The following is a 21,938-nucleotide window of genomic DNA, read 5'->3' as shown; positions in this document are numbered from 1 at the left end:
GTCCTTGAGTGCAGTGTGTGTATTCCTGCTGATGAAGATCCTCATGGCTGCAGTTCAAAACCAACACCTCTCACCTGACTGACATCTGGAGGGGGCAAGGACGCGGGACCAGTGCTCTGCAAACACGAGAGAGGCCGGAGTACACAGTAAAAGCCAGTATCTTTACTTTAGTGAATGCAGGATACAAATATTTTACAACAACCTCTAGCATTTTCTTAACCATTTGATAAAAAGTTCACTAGAATATTTATTGTATATTGAAGAAAAAACAACACATTCAGGGAAAAAAATTGAGATTAACTTATTTTTTTTCTTAAAAGATTCGTCTCAAGGATGGCAACAAAGTCCAGCTTGTGCCGCCAAACGGCTTATCAGCATTAAACCGTGAACAGCTTCTTGTGAACTGTTGACTACAAACATTTACCAAATACATAAATCTCTTTTAAAAAAGCCATTTTAAATATAGCAAAGCAGTGTTCTCTTGCACAGCAAAGTGAAGAAAGGTTCTACTAAGATTTAAATGTTTACATTGGTTAAGTCTTTCTTTCACATTCGGATTTAACTTCTGCCCAGGATCAATTGTTAGGAGTTGTTTTGTTCCTTATTTACTATGTATTTCTTGTGCGCACAGTAACTCGCAAGTTTCTGATGCATTAGTGTCCTTGGAGGGAAGGCAAGGCTAAAGCAGTTCTCTCTGACGAGTCCCTGACAACGTGGCGTTCTCAAAACTATCGTGAGAGCTCGAGGATGGAGGTGATTTGTCACAACAGAGATAAAAATCTTAAATCATTCAAACCTGACTGGGTTCAGCCCAGGATTGGATCCACTTGCATTTCAGTCAGCAGAGATAATTTTAAAAAGTTTTTTTTTTTTTTTTTTTAACCTGTTGAAATATCTGTGCTATGTCATCATTTTTTTTTTTTTATAAAACATTTTTACAATTTCTAAAAAAGTATGTTTCAAAGTGAGTTACTCGTTATTAAAAACCAGGATTCCCATGTCCTCGGTGGCAGGAGGTGCTCCCCGAGACCGGGGGGGCTGTGGAAGGACATTTCTGCCGGGGCTGGGGCAGCACGGGGCCACTCCCTGGCCCAGCTCTTTAGAACTGATTCTTTTTATTAATATTTCTTTTTTTAATTCATTGGTGCAATTTCAATACAAACTCTAACCCTTGTGTAGCTTTGTCTTTAAGAAAACAGTAGTTAAGTACTGTTTAAAAACCTGCATAGAAATAAAGACTATTGAGATACAGTCAGCAAAGCCATCTGATAAGGCACACAAGAAAATAGACAGTAAATGTGAATGCAGAACTCCCACTCGGATGTACAGCAAAGTTCATACAGGTGCATAAATCACGGAACTCACATCACTGGTCAGAGCAGCAAAAGGTTCCAGGGAGCAGCAAGTGAATTGGGCCACTGGGGACACGGCAGCCACGGGAACGTGGAATGAACCCACGGAAACGGGACGGGCTGGAAGGGACTGGAGCCCCTGTGGGTTTTAACGCTGCCAGAGACAGGGCTGGAGGCCACAGGTACCACAGGGACACCGCCCTTCTCAGCCCGCCCTTACAGCATCAAGGGATTTTCCTAACTGCAAAAAAAAAAAAAAAAAAAGCCCAAGCAAAAAATGTAATAAATATCAGGGCATACTCTGGAGAGTCTGGGCGATCCCAGGGCTCTGCGGCTTCCACCCAGAACAGCAGCGCCAGGCTGGAGGTGACCCGGAGCACCGGCGGGACCACGGCCCCGCATCCAACACCAAAGCTGCTCCCAGCCCAGTCCTGCGGCACAAGGGGCTCTGCTTTCCTCCCTCTGTCTCTCTCTCTCGGAAGCAGCAAATTTTTCCCAAACCACTTGCCAACTCACAAAACCTTTTGTGCTCCTCTGATATGTGTCATTTCCCTATCATGAGAAATTAGGTCAAGTTTTTCCACTGGTTTTTTTTTTCCTCCTCAGAAGAGGCAGCTTTAAAATGATGCCTTAAAATGTGTTGTAACAGATTTTTTTTATATTTATGCAGGATGAACTTAACACCGGATTTTTTTTTTTTGCCACTTTGCTATTTATATACATATATATAAAATGTATAATGAAGCTTAACCATACAGCACAGAGATTACAATTGAACGGCACACATTCACCACCAGTGAGGGGGCCAACCCCTTTATACACCCTCTGAAAAATCTGGATAATAATATTAATAATAATTAAAATCCAAAGAAAGTACAGTATATTTAACAAAATAGTAAATATTAAACAGTGAATACTCTACTTAATAAGGACCTCGCCTTGTTTCAAGTTGGCGTCAATCCACAAAAATATACTTTTTAATCTGGTGACCGTACAATACATAGGTACTTACACCAAAGGTGATAATATATTTAGGATGCTATATACACAAAGAGTTTGGCTCAAATTTAAATTTACATATAAGTGTTCATGGCTTATTTTTCCCCCAAGGTTCCGCCTGCAAGTTTTTCCTTTTCATCTTTGAAAGCAAAAACTAGAAAGTCAAAATAAGATAAAACTATACTCTACAAAAAAGCTACAACATACAGCTTTGGCTTATATAAATAATTCATAGCAGAATGTGTTCAAAAGTACTGTATATAACTTTATATATAGTCTTCAATTCATTAGGGTATTGTTTTCTTTAATATAAAATATACATGAGCTAAAATCCGTTTCTATATTTTCCAAAGGTATGAACGTAAAAACAAATTTGTCAAACATATTCCAATTATAACTTAATATATTAATTTTATTTTGTTAATGTTCTATTTTCTAGGCTAATATTTTCTGAATATTTCATGCGAGTTCTCTACGTCTCTCTTTCACTCATTAAAAAAATCACTTCTTTGACCCAATACACTTATTTTACTTTTTTTTTTTTTTGCACGTGCAAAACAGGGTTTTTGTTGTTTTTTTTTTGTTTTATTTTATTTCTTATAGCATCAGCCCTTCTCCATGCACCCTCTGCAATAGAGACCCATGCCAGGTTGGGTAATAGAAAGGTCAGTTTATGTACAGTATTGCTTTCTTCTTCCTGCTTTTCTACTGCTCTGCTGCTACAAAGCAATTATTTCTTAACTACGCGTAACCATAGAGCTGACTACACACAGGGACGGTACTACAGGCAAGCCCTCGCTCGGGTGGGTGCGGAGGAGGAGGAGACGCTGCGGGGACAGCGCTCTGCCGCGGGCTGGGGTTACACACAGTCCAGGTAAGTGCCAGACTAGAGATCAAACCTACGGGATTGTTCTGTTACTGTTACCAAGGGACATCTGCAGCTATACAAGAGTTTGTCGTAAGTGCCTGATGATCGGTGTATGCTACACACACTAGCACATATATATGCGTGTGAAGATATATATATGCACGTATGTATATACATATAAATATACTTATTCACGTCCTTATTTATAAATTTAGATATGTCAGGACAGTTCGTTTTGAGAACGCAAAACTGCAAGGGCGGCACGGCGGGTTTATGTCACCCACGTGTCCATCCTCATTCGTTTTACCGAGGGGCTCTCGCGGTCCTCTGCGGCGGGCGCTCGCCCCAGCACCACGGGCGAGTGGAAGTCGCTGCGCGGATCCTCGCGGTCGCTGCCGTCGTAGGAGCTGCTGGAGCTGCTCAGGCTGTCGACCGGGGAGCGCCCCAGCTCCTGGCGCGACGGCGGCGGCGGCGGCGGCTGCGGCTGCTGCGGCGGGAAGCCGGAGGGGGTGACGCGGTCCCGGGGAGGGGAGATCGGTTCAGATTTGATGTTGATGTTTTGGTTGGTGTTGATGGAGAGATTTGAACCCTGAGATAGCTGGCTGCCAGTGCTGGGGAAAGGAAACAGGAAAGGCACAAGTAAGAAAACGCAAAAAGTGAAAAGCGAGCGACAACTGACGTGTCTGCGATAGTGAGGCCTAGGGGCTCAGCACAGAAATAAATGCACCTCACTGGGAAGAGCAAAGGTGAGAAAAGCGTTAATTAAAGGTCCCAGCTGCATTTACAGAAGTTCAGAACAAATATTTTCTATTGCCAAACGTTTCGGTCGCCACACAGGCGCCTCCTTGGTGAGAAGCTGAGCCTTCAGGGACACGGCTCATTAGCTGGAGGTGACTGAAGGGACAAACACCCTGACACACGAATGTTTTGCAGAACGGACAAGAGGTTAAAATGTGCTGAATATTCCCTTGGTGCAGCTGCTCCAGCAGAAGGGCAGAAGCTGCCCCAGTGCTGCCCTGGTACCCTGGGTACTTACACAAGAGAGCTGAGGGCTGCGGGACCGAGGTGGTGCTGCTGCCAGGCAGACACCTGCCCCAGGGACAGCATTCCTGGGGAGTTAAATCCCTGCAGGGCAGACAGGTCTGCGCTAGTCAAGGAGTAATCTAAGAGGGAAAAACAAACAAACAAGGTAATGTATAGGGGGGTTCACATACATAACATACAAATATAAATAAACACACATACAAAGGCTTTCTGCCCAAAACAAATAGAGGCAGCTGATCCAAAGGAATCCAAATGTGAAAACTCTGAAGCCTGGGAGCAATCCTGCCAAGCTCACAGGAAGCTTAACAGTACAGAGGCCTCCAAATGAAAATTTTCTTGCATTCTGCTTTCAGTTCCTCCATGCTGCTGTCTGGGAACACACCCAACCCACAGCTACAACACATAAATGGTGTAAATAGAGGTGTGCACCTTACAGTAAGACCTGGCCTTTTTGAAGACATTTCAAAATGAAATGAGAAGAATCCACGTGAGTCACTACACAGGGACGGTGGATCTTGCCCTGAATTCACTGCAGACACCTGGGCTGTGCTTCAGGTCCCAGCTGGGAGGTGGCAGCTCCTCAGACAAGACACAGGTACCATTTGGGGGTTCACAGAGCTCCTGGTCCTACATCCTCCATGCAAAGCCAAGCCCTGAACAGCACTGACTGCCCAGGCAGGGACCCCTCAGTGCAGTCCTGCAGCACATCACATCCTCTCCTCCCCACAATATCACTCCTCAGTGTCTGATTAAACTGTCATCTCTGTATCACGGGAACTAAAGAAACCTCTTTGTGTGGAGCAAGAAAACACCATTCAGAAATTCAACTTCAGTGGAGCCCAGAGGGCTCGATCTGTTCCAGCCCCAGCCAGCCGGTGGCTCTGGCTGCTGCAGGGCTCCCTCACTTCTCACTTCATTCACACAACTGAAGTTGTTTGCACTTGATCATTAGCACTCATGTTTTCTTTCAGGTTTGAAAACAAAATCAAACTCTTCTCTGCTTTTAATTATTTTGTAATAAAGCTCCCCTAAAATAATTTTTAGTGTCTTGAAAATGGGACAAAATGTGAGCAGCCAAACTCAGGCTGTACTGCCACCAGAGGAACCAAACATTCCACTTAAGTTTGGTTTGGCTTTGATTTGTGTTAGGGTTTTTTTTTTATAGTATTGTCCTAAATTGCCACCACCATTACAATATCTCTCTCTCTCTCCTGAGATGAGCCTTCCTGAACAATCTCGCCCTCCCATCCACTGACTTGTTTGCAGTGGATAAATTCCAGATCTCCCTAAAACAGCTCATCTTGGGAGGAGAATCCAGGGCCAGCAGGGCCCTGTGCTGTCAGAAAGCCACAAACATCCCTGCCAGAATCTTCCTGAAGGCCTCAGGAGTCCCAGCTGCTCCCAGCAGGTGAAGCTTCTCAAGCTGCCTTTTTGTTTCATTTCTTCTCAGTTGTCACTTCTACGGAAACTCTGAAAAACCTCACACGTATTTCTGCACAGCTTCAGAAAAGTTTGTCCCAAGATGATTGACCAAAAAAGCCCCTTCTGCAAGACTAAAACTGAATTTAAAAAATAAAGAAAAAATAAAAAACTGTGCAGCCCCTGCAGTGACCCAGACTTGCGCTGAGCCTTCAAAGCAGCCGGGTCTCCTCCGCCACCTGCCCAGAGCAGGCCTGGAGATGGATGTGCTGCGCTGATGGGATTTCTCAGAGCGGACCTGAAGGAAACACTGATAGGAATTCAGTTCCCCTGTCATCTTTTTCCATTGCAATTACAGCTTTTATGACTATGGACAATTAACTTCTGACACTTCAGACAGAACGTGTCTGGTGACAGGGCTTTGAGGGGGGATTTTCTGAAGAGCACATATGTCACTACACAATTAGCTGCATTACTAATTCCCTAAATGATCACGTATCTGCTGGCACTGACAGGAGGACGCCCCTGCTGCAGGAGTGACCTGATGTGAATTGTGCACACAAAAGCATCTTCTGCACCACAGAAACCGTCACTGCTGTGACCCCCACAAGCAGCGCTGGCAAGTTTGTACCTCTGCAAAACAACTGACCTGAAGCCAGGAATTTACTGATGGCTTGGTGTGCTCTGCTCAGGTGTCAATTACTAATTAACTGATTGCAGGGGGTTTTAGCAATTTTTTTAATGCCTGGACTGTTTTAGAACCAGTAACTCAGTTGGTTCTGGCCCTTCCTCCAACAATCTACAGAACACAAAACCAGATTATAAAAAATAGGGGATTTGTGGAAAACTGATATCCAACATTTTAATTAATGATCCAAGAGCTGAAGCTATCCCTTCCAGTCCTTAAAAAAACCAACCCTCTCGATCCAGAAAAACAATTAAGGTATTTAAATTTTATCTTAGTCTGTGAACTGCAGAACTGAAATTGTGCTCTAAGTGGTGACTACCCTGAGAATCCCCAGGCAACAATTTGGTTTCAACATCGAATTTCTTCCTGCAAATCCCCTGAAAGGTTCAATCTAATAGAAACGATTCTAAAGTGTGTGAAAACCACTAAAGGCTAAAAGCTTTGCACAAATTATTTGCATTATCAGAGGAAATGGGCTGGAGTTTAAAATCACACCCCAGTGGTACCAGCACTTGTCCATTATGTAGAACATTGGTTCCCCTGCCTTTGCTGCTTCCGGAGGTTCCAGCCCCTCTCAGCTTTCGGATGTTTCAGCCACCAGCTCCCAGGTTACTCTGAGTGAGGGATGCACCCAGCTGCCCAGAAGGATGTGTCAGGTGAAACCCAGTGTGGCTGCAAGCAGGGACCAGAAGGGTTTGCTCTGAACAGCCACTGAACACAGGAGCTGACTCAGCTCTGGGGCAAGACTCAAACCAAGGCTGGCACGTCCAGCTACTCCCACTTGAACTGATCACCCAAAGCAAGTCCCTGCTCTGCCCCTGGCACTGCCCAACTTCTGCACTCCCTGCTTCACTCTTCACCCCCTCAGGGCAGCTGTGCTTGCAGCAGCTTCAACAACTGGGCTGGTGCTGCTGCAGGGCAAACACAGCCCCAGGCTGAGGGGTGTGAGGAGTGCAGGGTCCCAGGACAGCCCTGGCTGCTGGGTGCACAATCCCTCTGCTGTGGCACTGCCAGGGCACCCAGAGGGGCTGGGGCACTGCCAGCTCATGAGCTCAGTAACACAAAAAGATAAAAGAGGATGTGACGTGCTGAACTAAAAGTTGCAATCAAGACCTTCAAAGCTAAGAGAGAAGAAAATGTATGAAATCCCATCTTTGAGGACTGGAATTCCACCAATGCCCTGGTGGATGCTGGACAACCCTTTTGGTGAAGAAATTTTCCCCAATATCCAACCTAAACCTCGCCTTGTGCAATCTGAGGCTGCCATTGCCTCATGTTCCATCACTTATTACTCGACTTTCATGAACTACTTTCCCAACCAGCAAACCACTCATCACTTTTACATTACCAAATGCCTTACATCACACCCAGCGTGGATAAAAAGTAGTTTTAAGGTCCTGCAGACAATAAAAGTATCTGAAAACAGAAGCACTGAAGGATCAGCTATTGCCTAAACATGAGGCACTCCAGTTCCCGGCAGGATTGCTGCAGGCTCAGTTTGGATGGGTAAGAGCCTTCAAATTGAACTGAAGAGGAAAACAAAGTCAGGTGTCACAGAAATGAGAATTTCCTGGGTTTCTGAGCCGCAGCCCCGACCCCAAGCCCTTACCAGTGTTGTAGGCAGTGGGCATGGCCGAGTAGACGAGTCCCTGCGGGGGCAGGCTCGGAGTCGTCACCGACACCACGGGGGTGGCCAGGGGCTGCGTGGACTGAGAACTGCTTATCCTTTGGGTGTTCTGCAAGGGAGGGAAACAACAAACCTCGTGAGAGCGGGGAGAACCACGGGAAACACCGTGCCAGCGGAACAGAGCGTGGCATTCCAGCCTGCTGCTCTGCTCTATCTTTGAGTTAGGAACACACCCTTTCTGTCAGGACTGCTTTTCTAAAAAAGCTAAAATGTTTCAAGGCAACCAAAAGGATCTTGGCAAACTGAAATGAAAAATTAATTGAAGGCTCACCGGGCCGCTTCCCAAGCATGCAGGTTTCAACAGTGTTAGCGCTGGAGGCCACACGAAAATAAATGCGATTTCTTAGGGATACACACAACAATTCTCTAAAGTTCTTAAGTGATTTAAGAGTTTTGAGTCTTATTTTTAAAGAGGTTTTAGTGCAGATGGTGAGGTGCAGTTCCACAAGAAGAGATTCTCCCACTTCACAGTTGTTTATCCAATTTTCCAAATCTCAGCTGCCAGTTTTGACACTGTGCTGACTACACCTGTCCCGAAAGGAACACAGAGATCTTCTAAATAAATCCGTGCTGATAAGACTTCAGTGATAAAATAATCTTGCCGTTCCCATGGTTCCTGAGAAACTGAGAGAGCACTTGTTATAATGCAGATATGTTTCCAAGCAAATGACACTGGAGTTCACAAAGAGCAGCGGTGCTTTTCTGACAGGGAAAATAACTAAACTAGATTGTCTCAGATAATTGAACTGTGGGCACAATTTGGCCTTTTAATAACAGTCTGTCTTTCCCATATACTGGAATGAACATCTGCAGCAAACATATCACCCAAAATAAGCTCTAACCAAATTTGCTGGTTAGAAAATTAATTAAACACTGTGGTGAACAGCACCAGACAGCAAAACTGCTGCCACAGAATGTTCTGCTCTCCATGGTGGCAACTGCAAATCTTCCTGAAAAATATGAGGTTCAGCACCATTTGGCGAGGACAAATACTGTCAGGAACAGAAAATGTTGGGGTTTTATTTTTCAGGAACAGGTATTTACTTTTATCTGCAGAATTCTTAGAAATGGCAGCAGCCTCTACACCCTGTATTTCTACACGGAGCTGGGTTTCAATCTGCTGGCAATGTGTTTTCTTAAAGCAAACTTCTCTTTATCTCTGAAAAAACCATTTGCTACAAAAGGAGCAGTTTCTCATCTCTTTGGTAGGGATCCATTTCATAACTTTACAAGACTGAAGTTACTACTCCTTTCCCTTATTTCAGACACAGGTATTTCAGGATCTGCAGCACTTAACTTTTTTTTTTTTTCCTCCACTCTAATCTTGAGAGAACGAGCAGCATTAAAAATGCATCATTCCCTTAAAAATATCAGAATGAGCAGGTACAGAAATGGGGCTGTATTCAATTTTAAGCTTAAATTTATGAAGATGAATTGAGGGTTATCAATCTCGTATCTTTCCCATTTAAAGAAAGAAATATATATCACAGCTCCCATATTAAAATTAGCCACAGCTGTCACTGGCTGCCAGCTTCTGATCTCTCTTGTGTCTGGCTGCTCTGGAATTCCCACCTTGGAGCCTCCCAAGGATTTGGGGGCTCTCTGGCATTTGTTGCCAAACACACGCGTTGGCAGATGTGCCCTCACTGCTTCAGAGCTCCCAGGTTTCAAAGCTCCAATTCCCAGAGAAAGTCCCTCTGATTTTCTGTAATTGATCCCTTTAAATCACTTACATACTTCTGAAAATCTCCCCTAGACCAAGTTTATCTGGCATAAAGAGATGTTATTAGAGCAGATTTTTGTGTCTGTCAGGAATTGACCTTTCTCCAAAGCTTTCTTGGATGGCTGCCTATAAAGTTGGGATTACTGCATAATGGAAAAGTAAAGAGGAATATCCTGGGAAACAATCCAGACCAAAGGATTTCCTTACAGGATCTTTTTTTTTTTTTTTTTTTTTTGAGTGGCTAATAAAGGTGGTTTTCTGAGGTAAACTCTTTCTGAATATAATTCTTGGAACACTCAGCCACACAAAGACACTAAGGAATATTAAGACGAGCCCAATATTTGTTGTCCTTGGAGATTTATGACAAGTTTTAGGATCTTTTTCCTTTTAAAATCTTTTGAACTGGTGCAAAAGGAGCAGGAAGAATTCAATATCTTTATTTCATGCTCTGCTACCGTTGCTAGCTGCTTTTCATACTCAGCTCCAACCACAGGGAGTGCCCGCAGACAGGATCTGGAGCCGCATCCCAGCACGGGCGTTAGCAGCAGCAGCGGGCTGCAGGTGCAGCTCGCGTTTCCCTGCCGTGCTGGAGGCAGCTCTGCGCCTTTCCTGCGTGGGAGCTCCCGTCACAGCCGCTCCCCGTTTCCGCAGCAGTCACTAGATGGCCCACGCCGCACAGGGATCCGTCCCGGCGCAGCACCGGGAGCGCCCCGGGCCAAGGGCTCTCATTCCAATTCCAGCTCCAGCCTCAGCTGATTAAGGGCTCTTACGCCGAGATTTCCTTCTCGCACTGAGAAGCAGACGCTCCTCTCTGAAGGCGAGAGGAAAGTGGGAGAGCTCTTTAAGTGCTCGATGAGCGAGACATCCCAGTAACGCTTAAAACGTTCAACACTGAATTTCAAAAACCATTTCCCCTTACTTTTTAAATCTACTTCTCGTGTTTAAGGTAAAAATCAACCAGCAGCATGCAGTCATCAAGAAATGGAGCTAAATCACTACATTTTCCATGCTTGCATGCAAGTAGAGCCTCATATTAGCAACAGGTCCATGTTCGACAGCAAGTCAAGGTCTGCAATAGGTCGATGCATTTCTCTGTGATTCTGACACAGCATCTTCTGCCTGCTTTGTGCCACAGTAGCCAAACGATTTGAAATTTGTTCTAAAAATAAGTTACAAATTATTTTAGCCTTACTTTAATTTTCCAGACAGAATGCCAAATGTTAAACCTCTGGGGAAAAAAAAATAGAAAACACACAAATCCCAAGAGTTTCCTTTTAAAAGCAGAATATCTTTCCACTGGAAAAAGAGGTAGAATTATTCATTTGCAATTCTCTGTTCCTTTTGGTAAACAGGGAACACCCCTGTGGTTTGATAATCTCACGCAGGATGAAATAATTCTAACCTCCGAAAAGGTGACCTCACCAGCAATGATGTCATCTCCTTGAAAGGAAGAGAAGTAACACAGGGCTGGTGTTACAATCTGAAGAACTTCACAAGTGAAGCCACTTTCTAAAAATATTCCAATAATTTAGGGGGTGGGAAGTGATTATTTGTATTTCATACAGAAGGCAGTACAAATCCTATACACATGGACAGTTACTTTGTAAGGCTCTTTTCCAATGTTCCCTCCAAGAAAAACAGAAACGTTTTCAGGAAAAAAAAATAGAAGTTTACAAATGGCAAGCGCTGACTTTGGATGTGTTTTCAACTTGAATTGGTCGTGTTTTGAGTTTGATAAAACAAATGTATTTTTGTCTGCTACCAAGGGAACACTGGAATTATTTAAAATATGTAATGAAACTATAGTTAAAAAGCTGTAGTGAAAGACATTTCCAGCATCTTGCTGTCTCTCAGCAAACAGCAGCCCAAACTCACCAACTCCAATTCATCCTCCTCCGACTGTACTCAGCAAACAAGAGGGATAACACAGTTACTAAAAATAGCATTGCTTTCAAATGAAAGAAAAAGTCACGTTTGTGCTTCAGGATTTTGATTCATTTTAATTAATAATGTGGATTTGCCACCTGATTCTGTAGATAATACTGCTAGAAATGTAATACTTCATGAAACCCGTGTCACATAAAACCTGCTGTACTGAGGGAACACTGGCTTTGGGAAATTGGTGCAGCAAGAGCTTGGTGACCCCAAGGACACGGCAGCACACGAGGATGTGCAGCACGGCAGTCTCTGCCTGCGCTGATCCAATAAACCAGCTCAGCAACAAAGTACTTTTCACATACAACCATCATTCCCTGCCAGCATCCACTCTGAAATCCCCTAATTCCCCCAGAAATCCCCCCAGAAACACAGACTGAATTCCCCCAAACTGAGTGTGATGCTGTTCTTCACAACACAACAATAAAATAGGTGCTGTGCACCACTAACATGAGAACTGCATTACTGCTCCTATTTCTAATTAAAAGTGGAATTGCGGCCAGTGTATATTTCCTATCTCTACTACACTTCAATATTCCTAGAAAAACCTTTTTTTTTTTTTTTTTTTTTTGAATCATTACTCTGAGGCTAATTATAGCTTTTGTTACTTGGATTAATTTGGTATTGTTCATCATGAGTACCAGTAACAAATGTAAGCACTTGAGGTAGCTTAAAGACAAATAGGAATTACACAGAGAGTACTTGTGTTGTTTATATCCTGCTCCTCCTGGTTATGGCCCATTCTTGTGAACACAGAAAACATCCAGAGAGACATTGAAAATTTCTACATGGCAGCAGAAGACTAAGACCAAAGGATTTGGCCAAGTAAATTAAAGGAAAAACACAGGAACACTTCCTGCAAGACCTGTTCTGGGCTCCAGGCCGTGGCTGCCTCACGGCTGACACGAAACTCGTGTGCTATTCCCAGCCTGGCTGCACAAACATCGGTGCCCAGATGCCAAAGTGCAGAGCAGCGCTGCAGAGCAGCTCAGAGCTCCCTGAGAGCCCCGCAGGACAGCCAAGGTCACGGTGCCACATCACACCAGCGCTGCTCTCAGCCCTTCCTCACCACAGAAGCTGCACTTCACATCCCACAGCCATTATGACCAGGAAAAACAGGTACAAAATGTGCTTTAGGGCACGTTAATAGAGCTCACATCACCAATAAGATCAGTCATTCCTCCACACAATAATGGATAGCCCTTTTTAAAACCCACATCCTCCAAAGCACTGGAGTTCTCAGTACCAAGTCAGAGGGAAGTCAGATCAAAACACCAAAGTCCCCGGCCCTGTCTCTACCATTGTGCTCTTACCACATTTAGGTCAGGCTGTTGTTTTACAGCTGTAAAAATTCCTTACAAGCTCAACTTCTCCCCAGGCCACAATGTGTACTTTTGATTTTCATCAGTGGCCTTTCAGAACACCCCTCTATTCCTGCACCCTGTGGTAAGCAGGTGAGACAGTTTCTCCCCGTGCGCGTGGGCAGAAGAGTCCATTTGCACAAAGGCAGACCCAGAACAAACGTTTTAACTCACCAGTGGCGGCATCATGCCCTTGCTGGAGGGTGGGATGACCACACGGAGGTCGGGTTTGCGGTTGTTCATGCCAAGGTTTCCTCCTCCTGGTGGAGGTGGGGACTTTGTAGGCATGACTTTGCCTAGGCCGTTCCCACCACCACCGGTACCAAGTAGACTCGGTGAAGCTCGGGAATTCACAAACCCATTTCCTGAAAGAGGGAAAAACCAACGGACCGTGAGACTGAGGAGAAGGACAGTACAAGATTTTGGTGCTCACGTACCAGTTATGAAATATTTATTTGGTAAAACTTCCGATTAACAAACTTCCCACAAGGGGCTGAGTATTGAACAATCGAACGAACACGAACCACTCTGACCAGAGGATCAATATGGAAAGGGAATATCACTTCAAGGGCATGCTGTGGCAGCTTAAATGCTGAGAAGAGCAAATTGCCAAAGAACTATTTCTAATAACATCCGTTGTGTTTAGTTTGCCCTTTGAAGCTCCTCCAGGCTGAGCCTGCAGAAAAGTCAGGGTTTTGCACAGCCCCACTTGGTCCCCACCCCCACAGAGACAGTGTGGACTACACTGAATTGTTCCTGTGAGAACAAAAGATCAGCTCTTAAAGTCTGTGTTTCTAAAATTTATTCTTATACCTCCAAGATCAGTAGGAGCAATTTCAGTATCAATATTTACTGTCTGATTATTATATTTATCAACAATGAGGGGAACAAATCCTTTCCTTTCAAATTCATTCCAGATATGCACATCATTTATGCCCACAGGTTTATTTAAAAAGTCTTTATCTTACTCCAGGTACTCTTTAAGTGGAATTGGACAAGGAAAAGCCTACAGGTCCAGGATTCAGCACTGAAATCTCCAAAAGCTGAGTATGCTCAAGGTAGAGGCCTCAGCTCACACTCAGAACTGACCAGAAAACAGCGCCAAGGCAGTAAATCAGTGAAGTGCCCAGTATTCTATTTTCCCATCCTGACAGAAACACCAATCATGGTAACCAAAATATATTTCTCAGAAAAAAAAATTTAAAGCCACATTCCAATCACAGAATCATATTTATAGCAACAATTCCCAAAATACACAAACCTTATTCAGCTGCAAACAGAAAAAAAGCTGTTAAGGAGAATTCTGCAACAGGGAACCCCATAGTTCACCCTACAGAACCTGTGTGTGTGTGTATAAATAAACACAATTCATAGTAAGATTCTGTTTGCACTAACACTGCAGGTCTGAAAGCAGCTTTTATAGGCACAATCAGGGAAAAGTCTATGAGACAAAGTTCACTGTGTGGGAAATTCTCTCCTAATCGCCCATAGCGCCACGCTGGCATGAATTCTGCATTATTATTCTAATTTGAATGGGCCCCTATGCCCAATCCAATTTTATTGCATTAAATACATATTAATCTAAAAGCAATTAAAATAAGAAAGTTGTCAGTGTCACATTCTACCTTCTTTAACAACATTTTTAGTGCCTTTAAAAGCACAGCAAGAAGGAAGAATAGCAGCATGTCTCAGCAAGGACACAGAACTCCATGGAGGTGCTGGTATAACCAAGGTACTCAGGCAGGGCACACTGAGAACCTCGATGGGAATTCACCAGGATGTTGTAAGGAAGCTCCTCTGGATTTACTCATTATGTGGATTTCCCACTGTGCCAAAAGCCTGACCATACATGGATGATCTGATATGTCCCTTGAGTTTCCCAAGGTTAACAGAGCAAGGAGGAGTCATTCTAATTTAGTACTTTTCTGAAGCATTTGCATAGGAGGTATGGGAATATGACTTTTAACTCAGAACTTATGGGGGAAAGAAGGAACACAGCAGAAAGCAAAGTTTTTAATGTCAGCATTCTTCCTTCTGTATTAAAAACCACAGCAGAAACTCATTTTGTGATTCAAGGATCTACATTCCTCAGCAGAAAACAGCAGAATTTATCCCGAAGTTTCTAGGTTAGTGATAAAATTTAGGTGGAGTGGTTGAAAAGTTGGGCTGGAGCTGAGAATACACACTAGAGCTAAATATACTCTTGACTGGTAGGAGAAAACTCTCCACAGCTGGGTCACATGGAAAAACCAAAAAGCCAAAAGGAGAAATTTAGTTCTGTGCTAGCCTTAAGGTTCCTGAAACGGAGCCGGTTTTCGTAGAATCATGATTTTGTTAACACAGTTATGCATCAATTCCTATCCATTATAAATGAGTGCAGCATGAGTTTCAGCCAGCCTGCAGAGATGGGGACACATCCTACACAATGGACAGGGGAGAAATTAAAAGGATTTGCAAAGACATTAGGGAGGAAAAATATCAGAAAATGGCATAATTGTCACCAAACTGCATCTGAAACTTTGTAATGGCACCTCCCATTTTCAGCAAAAATGCCAGAGCATTTAAAGAACTCACTGTTATAATGGAAGTGAAGTCTGGGCTTTAATGCAATAATAAATAGCATTTTATTACTCGCTGGGGCTGTCAGTGTCACCTCTCCTTGGCAGGGCTGTGAGTTCTGAGCAGTAGAAGCTGCACAGCAATCCCCCTCTGCACAAACAGTGGGGTTCTGTACAGCGCCTTGGGCCATCCCATGATACCATTTCCTGTCCTCTGCTTCAAGCATCCGGCAGCCCGTGTGTTAAATCTGGACACTGTCGCTCCTCCACACCCAATCCAGTCATTTCCTGAGCCCTTATTCCAAGGTTCTGCCAATCCTTCAGGAACATTTCATGCTTTTAGTGGTGCTGTCAAAAACAACAAACTCCCTGCCGCTGCCTGCTCTGCGCAGTATCAGGCAGCAGCAGGGCAGAGTCAAAGCATCTCTTCTGACAAAAGGCTGAGCCCTTCTCAAAAGGAGTGTTTAGAATATATTAAAAATGGGAGAAACAGTAACAAAAACTGTCCTTAAGTGTGCAATACTGTGGGGCTGAATCCAATAGCAGCCCTTAGCGATAAAGAGCTGGCGCTGAACACTGAGCAAACACCGGAGTGTCTCTATCGATCATCTGAAGGATCATATGCTGGGGCTGCAATAAGAGTGCAGAATATTCATTTTTAGTATGAAACTTCAAGCCTTTTTCCTTTTAATAATCTAATAAGAAAATCAAATTACCAGTTAAGAGTGAAAGGATAACTGAACGTGTGGTATTTCTTAGAGCAAGGTCAGGAGCCAGAAAAAGATAATGAGTACAGGATGATGCAACTACACAGCCCTTTGCCAAACCGAGGCCTTAATAACCCCATAAATTCTACTTACTATTTCATATAATACAGAAATTGTTTCTACCCTACCCGCTATAGATCTTCCCCAGAGACAATACTTTATGTCTAAAAACGTTTTCAAACTGGAAATGGAAACAGAATATAAAATGCTGCGTGTGTGTAAAAACACAACCGTTTTTACTTCCGAAGGAAGAGATTTATTTAACTCTAATTCCTTAAAACAGACGTGAAAGCATGTTCAAAACAGTCCTTTGGAAAACACACACCAATGCAAATATAAGCTCTCAATTATATGAATCATAATTTAATTAGATTTGATGATAAAAAACCGTGCCAACGTACATTAGCCTACTTCTTGTTTAGTCACAAAGTGTTTACTTTTGAAGCAACTTCTTTTGCGAACTGAAATGTTACAACCCACCCATGACACCAACTGGATATTCTGCCTTCAGAGACATAATACAGCTTAATCTCATTTACTGTCCTGCAGCCCAAGACACAGCATTCAATTACACGAGCCAGACTCATATTTCACTCTATAAATCACATCAGCTGAAACAATGAACACACGTGGCTGGAAAGTACTCCATGTACTTATTGCTACTCAAGAAATAAATTACAGGCATTGATGCCATTAATCTTTTGGGCTTTTTGTTTTGTTTTTTTTTTTTTTTGGTGGTGGTTCATTTTGGAGAAAAACTCAACACGGTTATACAGAGTTTTGGAATAATTGTGGGCTAAGCCATGTAAAATTATGCAAAGATAAGGACTGTAGTAAATAAATATTTATGCCTCCGGTGACATCATAAAACCAAGCACATGTCAAGCAATTAGAAGCAAACTGAAAATTGTGTTTGCAACAAGCAAGGCATCAGGAGGCCAGATAAGATCTACCGAAGGAAAACATTTACACGAAGAACCTTGGGCAGGGGGACATCTCGCAAGTAAAACCAACAATAGCATTTCTGTGTGCATTAGTTGCTCAATTTGTTTACTTTGGGGTTTAGCATGACAGATTCAAGTGGAAATTAAAAACAGCATATGCCATTCCTACCATTTTCAGCTCCGCACAGCAATCACTGCTGATTCTACCATTGTTTCAAAAAGCTCCAGTTCTGTGTTAGCTTTGGAAAGAATTTACCGTAGTATCTCAAGGAATCTGAAATAAATGTATTTCTACTGATCTTTACAAATCAATATGTCAGATAATACTATAATTAGAATTAAAATATACCTCTGACAGTAATATAAGGTCTTGAAACATGTCTAACATGTAAGATTTATGCATCTAAGGCACTACTTTAGATATTAAAAGGCAGCAAAAAAGAAATACACATGACTAAATGTCAAGGGAATGCTTAGTCATGTTACAGAACTTTAAAAAGAGCTCATTTCCCAGGTTGTTGGAAATTTTCTTCTGCCTGCAGCTACATAAAAGGAGAAAGAATTTTCAAGGATATTTAGAATTTAAAGGGGTGGTTATTATTCAGAATGCAATAGCAAACCTAAATAAAGGCATCTTGCTCTTGTATCTGAGTGAAACATCACCAATAGCCACTGGATGTCTTTTAGGTCTTCTGTCAATTAAAGAGATTACAGTTAATTACATCAGTTTACTTCCTAAACTTGCCGATTCCTGTGTGTCTATACAAAGCCAATGTCAAGAGTGGAAAAGAAAAGAGGAGAGAAATGGTGTTTCCAACAACCTGGGATGTGGCAGCGTATCCTGGGCAAGGGGACATTATGGAAATACTGAGATTTACTTTAACCCAGCTGGAGATTAATAATCTGTTCTCTGTAGGGCAAATTCTAACCAGAATTGTCATGTACCCCTCAGTAAATCAGAAATTTTGCTAAGATAACAAACACACACAGGTTTCAACCGAAACTTAAGGGTAGTTCAGGCGCTGAACTGACCTCATGTCGCGCAGATGGGTGGTTTCCAAGGAGAAAGAGCTACAGCCAAAAAAAAAAAAAAATCTAATACTTTCTTTCTACTTACCAGCATGCTTTTTATGCTGATTTCAGCCAGTCATTTCTTGTGAGCTGATTTAATCAGAGAGGGATGGATGGATGGATCAGCCTTTGTTATGTGCTGACAATGTCCAGCAAAGGAAAAGCTCCAGCTCACACCCTGTGGAACAGTTGCTCTGCAGCCCACTCCCAGAACTCCTTTTCCTTCAGGAGAGCCTGCAAGCTGTAGCAGTCAGTAAGCAGGACTCAGGGATCCCCCAGCCCCTTCCCTGGAGAAGATGAGCCCTGACTGAGTATTGACCTGTGTCCTCTCAAAGATCAGAGCAGGGCAAGGCAGGATGCCCTGACACTGCTGAGAGCCCAGCAGGAACCTCAGAGCGCTGCATTTAGCAGCAGGTGAACAAACACTGCCAAGGCAGATCCCTTTCCATACAGCTGGGAACCAAGGAGCCCTGCCTCTGCCTGGGACTGATCCTCCCTGTCACACTGAAGAGGAAGCACAGACCTGAAACAGCAGCAGGAGTGCCCAGCCTGAAGCAGGAACACGCTCAGGGTTTCTTTACAGCTGCTTTCCTAAGGTGGTCCCTTCCCACAGGGACGATGCCTGTAGCTGCTGCAGGTTCACAGCCTGGCAAGGGGACACGATGTAAGTGTCAGAGCGGGGCACAGGCAGAAGAAAGCGGCTTTCTTAAGGAAGAGGCTGATAGCGTCAATGCAGAACACTTGCCTGAGAGTGCAAGAGGCGTTTTTCAGGAGTCAGTTGCATATTCCTGCTGGGGTGTCTCTCATTTCACAAACCAAACACGACTAGAAAGGTGTGCCCAGAGAGCTCTTCTGTCACTGAAGCCTCTGGTGCACTCTGGATTGCAGCAGATTCAGACTTGTGCAAAGCCAAGCCCAGAGATTCTTTTATCCTCGCACACAGAAAGCTCCCCCCATCAGCCAAGCCCTCCAGACAAAGGGAACCATTTACAGGTGTGGCTGTTCACAGCTCTGTCCTGATCCCTTTCTGGCAACTCCAAGCAGTTTACAGGTGTGTGCAAGCTGTCAGTGGCACTTCTGCAAAATCCCTCCTCGGGCCAGGATAACAGACCACACATGATCCAAACCAACTCTCAGTAGAGATCCAACAGCTCACAAGACACAGCTTTTCCAGCAGATATACCCTTCAGTTCTGCTCCAAAGAAAACCAGTATTCCTGAGGTTAATTCTCATCCTCAGAGCCCAAAGATTAGTGAGGACATTACAGAATATACAGCTCTAGAACAAAGAGAAATTCAGTACTCGAGCAGAGTAGGTCTTTTTTTATCCATTCTCCTGATGGTAAAAATGCAAGAGGTAAAAATACTTTTTCTTTTTTTCCAAAAGATTAACTGTGTCCATAGTCTGCATTATTGACCAGAAGGGTTATTTCACTGACCCAGAAATGTACAGACAGAAAACACTGTGTCTTTGAGAAATCATAAACAGCCTCCACTGCCAAAAATTCCTTGAGAATCCCCTGGGAGTGGGAAGAACTTAGGTCTCAAGGTTTATGGTTTTCACGCAGCCTTGGCAATGAAAAGCAGCCCACGGCCTTGGCACGGCTCTGGCTCGACGCCACACGTGAAAGGTGCAAAAGAAAAAGCAGAGATTAAGTAACTGTGGTGGCACTTTGAGCTTTTCTGATCCTCAGAGTGCCAAGGATGGCACAAGGTCACTGCAAGTGCATTTCACTGGCAACCTCTGGATGCTTCATGGGATGATACAAATCTCATGGAACACAGCAAAGAACTCATGGCAAACTGGAATATCATCCATCCATCCATCCCTGGATGATATGAGACTCCTGGAACACGTTTGATGCCCATCACAAACTGAACAGGGTTTAACATTGACCAGGAGCAACAAGATCATCAATGTTCTAGCTCAGAAACATTCGATCTAATTAACAGAAAAAATAAATCAGCTCTAGAGCAAATTCCATTATAATGCTGGACATTTTTTCCCACTCAAAACTGGTCTATTTGCCAAGTAAAAATTTTCAGCAAGTGTTTTTTATCTGGTGGGTAGAATTTTAAAAATATTACAAAATGAAAATGCTTTTTCAGAGTTATGACAGCTGCATATGAAGTAAGCTCTCAGTATTATAAAGTGATCACAAAATTTTCTGTTCTGGATATAAAAAACCACCTACCAATCTTTGCTACAACACGCAGATATTTTTACTCAAAGTTATTTTCCACAGAAAAACTGTTAAGTTGGCAGATTGACTGCTAAAGCAAATCATTTCCATTCCAATCAAGTTACACAGGACTTGAGAAAAAGACTCGTGTGAACTCAATATGAGCCATTTTATGCAACATCTTTGTTTCAACTGTGTCCCAAATAAGCAAGATAACCTTTACTTGCTTGTCACTAAGAGATAAAGGCATGTAAAAGTGTCTTTCAAGGAAATGAGAACAAAATCTCAGATGCACAAGAACTTCGTAATATTGAAGAAGATGGGTTTTTCCTTTATTTATTTATAAGAGAATATCTGGGGATATGGACATGCCAGTACTCCATCTTTACCTCTGACATCCCTCCTATAAATTGTGAGCTGCAAATTCGGCACGTGACCTTTCACTACATCCATAGGAGAATTCTCCATTCCTGAGAGGTTTAAAAAAAAAAAAAAGGAAGCTAAAAGAAGAAAACAGATTTTTTTAAAAGGGAATTCTACAATAAATGCAGCAAGAAACGAAACCCATTATTGTCTGCAGACATAATTAACATGAGATACATTTCAACTGCAGCTGTCAAGCTCAAGTTGACAGCAGATTTAGTCAATCTGGTTACGTATGATTTCTTGATTGTGGCTGTAACTGAGAAGGTTCCTGTGCACCTGTCATTAGTTACAAAGTTTTTCTGCCATAACTTACAGCAAGTGGAGCTCTGACAACTCCTCTGATTTAGCATTCTGGTGTTAACCAGGTATTTGAGTTTCACTAGAGGTACTTAAAAGATGTTCCCCTGCTCTTGTACAGTCACAACTCTCACTTGCATGACAAACCTTTCTAGAAGTGAGTGGGTATATGTATAACATCTTGGGTGTGATGTTCTGCAAAGTAAGAGATAAGTGATGCATTTTGACTTTTTACATAAACTATTAATAAATGCAAGGAGGCAAACATTTTACTGCATTAAATATGTTCCCCAAGCTGCTGTAACTGGGCATTTCTAGATTTTGATACCCTACAGCAGGCACTGTAACCACTGTTTTATTTGCTTATTGAAGGAAGGAGTCTTAAATCTGAAGTTGCTCTTAATAAAGCCTGATTTGGGAAAAGAGGCCTGAAACAGCCTGATAATAAACTTATTTAGTCTGACTTGAAAAATTCTGTGGAAATCAACATCTGACCTCTACAGTTTCTAAAAACAGTCATCTTTTTTCAACTGAGGAAGTTTCCTCCATTTAAAATCTTGCTTATCTGGTGGAAACCACTCTTTAATATTTCATATCTTTGCTGTACATAGCCAAGG

General features: G+C 43.0%; 1 protein-coding gene across 4 annotated transcripts in view; it reads right to left on the bottom strand.

Moving 5' to 3' along the window:
- Positions 1-140: 140 nt before the first annotated feature.
- Positions 141-21,938, bottom strand: part of MEF2A (myocyte enhancer factor 2A) — an 81,972-nt gene continuing 60,174 nt past the window's right edge. For 2 of the 4 annotated variants that reach the window (XM_040076914.2, XM_040076913.2), the window contains exons 7-11: positions 13,251-13,441; positions 11,656-11,679; positions 7,980-8,106; positions 4,256-4,382; positions 141-3,830 (exon numbers count right to left, since the gene is read on the bottom strand). In XM_040076914.2, coding sequence (XP_039932848.1) covers positions 3,491-3,830; positions 4,256-4,382; positions 7,980-8,106; positions 11,656-11,679; positions 13,251-13,441 — 809 coding nt within the window. In that variant the 3' untranslated portion in view covers positions 141-3,490. The remainder of the gene's footprint in view (positions 3,831-4,255; positions 4,383-7,979; positions 8,107-11,655; positions 11,680-13,250; positions 13,442-21,938) is intronic. The other 2 variants (XM_040076916.2, XM_040076915.2) reach the window with 1 other exon arrangement.

The sequence above is a fragment of the Hirundo rustica genome, chromosome 13 (assembly GCF_015227805.2).
Source record: "Hirundo rustica isolate bHirRus1 chromosome 13, bHirRus1.pri.v3, whole genome shotgun sequence".
NCBI lineage: Eukaryota > Metazoa > Chordata > Aves > Passeriformes > Hirundinidae > Hirundo > Hirundo rustica.
The sequence above is the reverse complement of the archived record's forward strand: the minus strand, read 5'-3'. Positions and strand labels throughout refer to the sequence as shown.